Source organism: Gekko japonicus, unplaced genomic scaffold (assembly GCF_001447785.1).
Source record: "Gekko japonicus isolate JY-2015 unplaced genomic scaffold, Gekko_japonicus_V1.1 scaffold1112, whole genome shotgun sequence".
NCBI classification, from domain to species: domain Eukaryota; kingdom Metazoa; phylum Chordata; class Lepidosauria; order Squamata; family Gekkonidae; genus Gekko; species Gekko japonicus.
The window spans coordinates 562,815-570,363 of NW_015168080.1; the positions used below are offsets into that span (position 1 = coordinate 562,815).

Consider the following 7,549-nt stretch of genomic DNA (forward strand, 5'->3'; position numbering starts at 1 on the left):
CAAAAAACCTCAGATATTTATTTATTTATAAATTCAATTTATAGCCCGCCCTCCCCACTGCGCGGGCTCAGGGCAGCTCACAATTAGGCATACGCCTACACATAAAACAAATTAAAACCATATAAAACCCTTAGTACATATACATCAAGATAAGTGCTCTAGCTGTTCCAGTCTGATCTTCCACAAAGGTGACGTTACAAGATGGTACATCTACTCAATGCTCTCAGTTTGACGCAACACTGCCGTTCTCCCTTCCCAGCGCCAGACAATACTGATGGAACATAACGATGGTGCGGTAATGGTGGCGGCTTCTACTTCAAAGCCTGTCAGAAGAGCTCCGTCTTGCAGGCCCTGCGGAACTGCACAAGGTCCCGCAGGGCCCGGATCTCCTCCGGGAGCTCATTCCACCAGGCAGGAGCCACCACCGAGAAAGCTCTGGCCCTGGTAGCCGCCAGTCTGGCCTCCTTGGGTCCTGGTCTGGCTCCCAAATTGCCCACGCCCAGCTGGAACTAATTAGCATAATAGGCCACACCCAACAGCAGAAACCCATTAGGATTGGCTACATTAGGGGTGTGTGGCCTAACATGCAAAAGAGTTCCTGCTACAAAAAAGCCCTGGGTTTTGACGACAAACAAGGTGAACAAAATAACAAGCAAATGGTGGGTGTGGCTGGATAACCACACTTCTGGTAACATGGGGGTGCGGCCTAATGTGCTAATGAGCTGTGCTGTCAGGGATGTGGCCTAATAGGCTAATGAGTTTCTGCTATTGGGTGTGGCCCATTATGCTAATGAGTTCCTGCTGGGCTTTTCCTAGAAAAAGAGCCCTGTTAATAACTATGGAAACATCTCACTTTCTCTAGTGCTTTAGCTGGACAGAAAAATCATGGCACTTAGTTAAAGTTGCATCAGTTGTTTCAATGAAACACGTTACAGTTTCCCATTGAGGAACAGGCTGGTTGTTTAAATTGTAATGCCAACCCTGGGAGAAGGAAGAAGGGAGCAATATGGTGGCATGCAAAGTTAGGGCAGGGAGAGGCAACCCCCGGTACGGTAGGGTTGCCAGGTCTGAGTTGGGACATCCCTGGAGATTTGTAGGTGGTTCCTGAGGAGGGTGGAATATAGGGAGGGAGCTCGGCAAGGGTATGATTCTGTAAAGTCCACCCTCCAAAGCAGCCGTTTCCTCCAGGGGAATGAGTCTTCGTAGTTTGGAAACCAGCTGTAATTCCAGGAGATTGTCAGGCCCACCTGGAAGTTGGCGACCATATGCACACCAGAGGGCAGCCCATTTGGCATGGCACATAGGACCAGTTCTCCACCCAAGCAACTAGGGTTGTCAGCCTCGCCCCCAGTGGAGACGGGGGTCCCCTACCACCAGCCCCCCCGCTGCTGATCAGCTGGCCAGTGGGGGTACTTACCAGGAGAAAAAGTAAGGCCCATGCGATGTTGCCGGTGATATGGCAATTGTCATTTCTGGCGTGCACAGGAAGTAACATCATCGCACCGGTGACATCCAGCCATTTGAGGGGAAAACTCTATGTTTTCCCCTCAAATGGCTGTGGCCCCGCCCCCAGCGTGCCCGGCGTCATGACGTCACATCCGGGCGGCGCGGGCGCACACCCAGGACGCCGGGCAGGAGCCCCCCGCCGGCAGGTAAAAAAGATTTGGCAACCCTATCCTGGAGGCACAGAGATATGGAGAGCAGGCGAGAGTTTGCTAAAAGGGGAAGGGGTGGGAAGAGCAGCCTGAATCACACCCCTGAGAGTTTATACAATCCTGGAGGAGTAGGGTTGCCAGCCTCCAGGTGGGGCCTGGAGATCTCCTGCTTTGACAACTGATCTCCAGCTGACGGAGAGCAGCTCCCCTGGTGGAAATGGCTGCTTTGGAGGGTGGACTTTATGGCATTGTACTATGCTGAGGCCCCTCCCCTCCCCAAACCCCGCCCTCTCCTGGCTCCACCCCCAAAGTCTCCAGATATTTTCCAACCCAGACCTGGCAACCTTATGGAGGAGTGTCATTTCCAAATTGTTACCCTCCCGCCTCCAGTAACTGTTTCCAGGCCCCCAGTTTGTATAACCCATTAATTGAGTGTTAATGCTCGAAACTACCCTTTGAATCCGAGGCAACAAAAATATTGACAATCCCTTCACCTCCCTGATCTTCATGCCTCTAATTCTCAGAGTCCCAGAAGCAATTAACTGCTTGGACTTGGTTGATTGTAAATATTAAGCAATCGCACGACGAGAAAAGCGCTTACTGCTGCAGGTCTTGTTGAATTTCGTGTTTTCTTGGGGGGACCCTCTCAGCCGGCACTGGAAACGGTGCTGCCAAAATTCCTGAAACCAGGGGTTTCGCAGATTGGTTTCCGGCTGAAGCTGCAGGTAATAGTCATCAAACCACTTCACGTCGGGAGACTGGAGCTTGATCGTTATTCCGCCAACAGCTTCCCGCTGGTAGCCGTCTGTCACATCGTACCTGTCCGCCCAGCCGTCGCTGCAGAGATAAATAAAGGGAGAAAACTCTCCGTGAGGAGGCTGCCGCTATGAACCATTTCAGGGGCACTATTGACAGGTGTCCTTGGAGACACAGGAAGGAGGAGTGAACAAAAGACGGACAATGTGCATGCCGGTTATCCCACATGGTTCCTTTTAACATGGACAGAGAAGCAAGACCTTGAGTTGCGTTTGGTTCTCCCCAAATATCTTGCACAGCTTACGGCTACCAGATGTTTACTGTGCTTAGAAAAGGGGGCTGTGCTGACGCTGCATCCACGTTATGGCTATCTAACGGTGGCATGTCTCAAATGCCTTCAGGGCATAGCTTGTTTCGAGATCTGACGAGATCAGTCCAGCCGGGGCCGTCCAGGGTAGGGGACTCTCATTTAGGTGGTTTTAAAAGAAAATTAGATTCACGGAGGAGAGAGGTCCACGTTAACAACAATGATTCACTCAAGCCTCTAAATCTGAATGATGGTGGACAGACTCCCTTCTTGGAGGTCTTTAAAGGCCATTTGATTGGCCATTGTGTGAACTTAGGCAGATCCTGAGAGGGTGGGCAGGAAGGGTTGCCTCAGTGCTTAGTCCTTGTGGCCCTTTCTTACACGCCCAGGGAAATGCTGATCACCACTTTGGGGTCAGGAAGCAATTGTTATCCAGGCCCGTTTGGCCAGGGATCCTGGAGGTTGTTCCCCCCTCCCCTTCTGGGCATGGAGCAGAGGTCACTGGGTGTGTGTGTGTGTGTGGGAGGTATTTGTGGACTTCCTGCCTTGTGCAGGGGGTTGGACTAGATGCCCCTGGAGGTCCCTTCCAATTCTATGATTCATTTAGAAGGTGGGTGGCCATCTGATGGAAACGCTCTGGCTTGGGATTTCCTGCACCGAACAGGGAAGTGGAGGAGATGTCCCCTTCCAACTCTAGCCCTCCATGACTCTTGGTAGACGAAGGAGTCAGGAGCCAGGCCAGCATGATGTAGTGGTTAAGGGGCTGTACTGGGAGGTGGGGGTTCCAGTCCTTACTCTGCCATGGAAGCTCACGGGGTGACCTTGGGCCAGTCATCCTCTCTCGGCCTGAACCACCTAGCTGCCGCCCCCATTCCCACAGGCCGAGGCTACTGCCTTCGGCAGAGACAGCTAGCTAGTCAGCAACCACATGTGTGCGTGGTGCTAACTGGCCTTCCCTCTGCCTCCACCACCAACTCCCCATACCATACTTAATGGGAAAGCTGGGGACTTCTTATCCACTTGATCTTCCCTGCCCGCTGCAACTAAAACCTCTGATAACGTTTCAGCGTGCTGAAACCCACCGGTTTCTTTCCTTCCCAAACTAAATCAGTGTTCACAGACGTATTCTGTAGTCTACTCTTTCCTCACGGGCTAATTATTTATTTCCTTGTTTATACGCACTATATCGTTTGCAGATTTCTCTGCAGATCTGCCTTATTCCCAGTGGAAAGGTATTTAATGCAAAGCTCGGTGAAAGAGAGAAGTGGAATGACTTCACCCGCTGCTGATAAATGGAGACCAGCAGACAACTTTGTCCGATGAAGCAATAAGACCTCTTAATGACTTCGCGGAAGATTCATGGGATTCCCTGGAGTCCCCGCAAAGAGCCCAGGAATGCGGCTTAATAAAAAGCTGCCTGTAACTAGACATAATGTACCTGAGAAGTTCTACAGTGTACCCAGTGGAGCACAGGGCTTGCACGAAGCAAATCCCTGGCCTTTCCAGTTAAAGGGTATCAGATAGGAGGTGTTGCAAAAGACTTTTGACAAAGACATCAGTGAACCCAAGGCCAGTCAGACTGCATCAACAGATCACTGGATACTGTAGTATTGTAGGGTTGCCAGTCCCCATTTGGGGGCAGGGGATCCCCTGGTTTGAAGACCCTCCACCCACTTCAGGGCTGCCAGAAAGTGAAGGCAGGGGGAATGGCTGCTGGGTGCTCCGTTGTACTCTATGGAGACCGGTCCCCATAGAGTATAATGGAGGATCGATCTGTGGGTATCTGGGGCTCTGGGGGGCTGTTTTGTTGAGGTAGAGGCACCAAATTTTCAGCATAACTGTTGGTGTCTCTCCTGGGGGAAAATCCCCCAAGTTTCAAAAAGATTGGACCAGGGGGGTGCAATTCTATGAGCCCCAAAAGAAGGTGCCTCCATCCTCTATTATTTTCAATGGAGGGAAAGCATTCAAAAGGAATGCTTTTTAAAGGAATGCTTAAATATGATGGCCAGAATTCTCTTCCTGCTTGTCGGCCTCACCTGGCAACCCTAGTGACATCATAAAAGTGATGTCAAATCCTTGCTCCTGGCTCCACCCCCAAAGTCCCCAGATATTTCCTGAGTCGGGCCTGGCAACCCTATTAAGTGTTGAAATTACATAACCTCCTGAGGAGATGAATTATTACAACAGTACACGGCAACTCTCTTCCGACCCAGCAACAACACCCTTATTGCCATGTGCTCCACATCAGCAGTTATCCTTCCTTCATTTAAAAGTCAAATAATGACCACTTCCCTCTCAGGTCAATCCCATGTTGATTTCCTGTCAGGGTTGCCAGCACTGCCTCTAAGAATACTGGGAGATTTTGAAGGTGCTGCCTAGGGAGGGTGGAGTTTGGGAGGGATGTAATGTCACTTCTAGGTGATGCTCTAGGAATTTCCCCTAATCTGTATGGTAAAGACCATAGAGTTATGGGAAATTCCTAAACCACCACTATGGAATCCATCTTGCAGCCGTTTTCTCTCTTGCTCCACAATTTCTTGAAGAACAGCTAGAACCAGGGCTATTTTTGGGCAGGAACGCACAGGAACGGAGTTCTGGCTGGCTCCTGAGTTGGCCACACCCAGCAGGAACTCATTAGCATAATAGGCCACACCCAACAGCAGAAACTCATTAGGATTGGCTACATTAGGGGTGTGTGGCCTAACATGCAAAGGAGTTCCTGCTACAAGAAAAGCCCTGGGTTTTGACAACAAACAAGGTAAACAGAATAAGAAGCAAAAGGTGGGTGTGGCTGGATGACCACACTTCTGGTAACACGGGGGTGTGGCCTAATATGCTAATGGACTGTGCTGTCAAGGGTGTGGCCTAATATGCTAATCAGTGTCTGCTGTTGGGTGTGGCCTATTATGTTAATGAGTTCCTCCTTGGCATTTTCTACAAAAAAAGCCCTGGCTAGAACTGAATCCAGTAGCACCTTAGAGACCAACAAGATTTTCAGAGTATAAGTTTTCAAAGGCCAGTGTTCTTTTCTGGCATCTGATGAGGGGAGTATTGACTCTCAAGAGCTCATATCCCAAAAAAAGTCTTGGTCTTTAAGATGCCCCACTGTGCCAACAATGGTCACCAGCCCTGTCTCTCCTTGTAGGCCACGCTAGGGAAATGCAATAACGTTCTTTTAATGCACAATTGAAAATACCCGCACACCTTCCAATGCAAAGTGAAATATTAGCCACAAGGTATAGATAGGGACTCTGGGGCAAGTGATGCTCTGTCTTCTTGGTGTTGGGGGGGGGTCAACAGTGGGAGGGCTTCTAGTGTCCTGGCCCCACTGGTGGACCTCCTGATGGCACCTGGTATTTCTGGCCACTGTGTGATACAGAGTGTTGGACTGGATGGGCCTTTGGCCTGATCCAACATTGGCCTCTCTTATGTTCTTATGTAAATACATGATTTACCACCCAAGAAGGTGATCACATCCCAAGATGCTGAAAAAGGTTGTCACTAGATCATTAGAAACACCTGGCGCATTGAAAAATTGATGCTGGACTACCTTATGCAGTGAATATGTGAGAAATTGGTGATGATGACCATGAAGATGATGATGGAGATGAGGCGTGACGGCCCTGATGAAGATGATGTTAATGAGCTTGATCTTGATGTGTTGACCGGGCCTTCTGGATATCACTGTAGTATAAAAACATATTATTTCAACACAATAACCATCTGGAAGCCATCCAGGATTAAGTGTACCACAGTCAATGCTCCCTCTAAGCTGTGGAGTCTCGTGAGCGAAAATTCTACTTTGTGAGCTACTGGCATTAAAGTTGTGAGTGAGCAATTTAGTTACTGCATAAATTAGTTTGCTCTGGAGCCCTCCTTCCTGAGCTAAGACAAAAATCTGTGAGCCGGAGGCTAGAAAACTGTGAGCTAGCTCACACCAACTCATCTTAGAGGGAACATTGATCACAGTGAGTGCACCTTCATAAGCATGAGTTCAAATGATACATTAGCCCTTTTCAGGTATTCCTGTTTTTGCACCTCTACCTCATGCACCAATGGGCCACACCAGCTGCAGTTTTGTGTTATGTGCAGTTGCTATTTCGTGTCAACAAGGAAAGCTTTTTAAAATGCAGGTGTTCAATCTTTTAAAAGCGTGAATGTGTACACACAACAAACCAGGTTCTCCTATAAAGCATACCAAAGCTGGGGGGGTGGGGAATGACCATATTCACACAAAATAGTGATCTGCATATTGATCACACATAGTTGTATTCTCCTGCTCTGTAAGATCTCTCAGGGTGTAATCTCTGAACATGGCTGTAAACATAATTCATTTGCTGGACCAGAATTTGTACAGGATGGAGTGACATACATTCAACTCACACAAGTTTGTGATACCAGAATTATTGGTGGACTTTATTTGGCTAAACTGGAGGCCCATCTTATAGAATAATAACACACAATACAGAAGTACTTAGGAAACAACATCTGGCCTTCTCCTGTATATGTACATCTTATGTAAAAATTTTTTTGAATGTATGTCAAATTTGTAATTGGAATTGTGACCACTGAGGAAGGCCCTTTGAGGGGCCGAAACGCATTTGGTTCAGTTGCACAGCACTAACCCATCTATGTATGAATGTTGAGAAGTTTTTTTATGTCTGAATGGTATATTTTTAATGAGTCTAAGTTTTAAAATGTGTACACCTGAATAAATTTTGCATTTTTATAATATTTAGAGTCAGCTTAACCCTTGTGGATCCATAGCAACTTTTGGAGTTGAGTTTTCTTCCCCCCCTTTTTTCCCCCTTCCCCCTTCCCTTCCTTTTTG

At 48.4% G+C, this 7,549-nt stretch overlaps 1 protein-coding gene across 1 annotated transcript in view; it reads right to left on the bottom strand.

Moving 5' to 3' along the window:
* The window catches only part of GRM5 (glutamate receptor, metabotropic 5), a gene marked incomplete at its 5' end in the record, with an annotated part of 96,278 nt that extends 93,739 nt beyond the window's left edge, over window positions 1-2,539 (bottom strand). The window contains one exon of the mRNA XM_015414683.1: window positions 2,257-2,539. Coding sequence (XP_015270169.1) covers window positions 2,257-2,539 — 283 coding nt within the window. The remainder of the gene's footprint in view (window positions 1-2,256) is intronic.
* Between the last annotated feature and the right edge of the window lie 5,010 nt (window positions 2,540-7,549).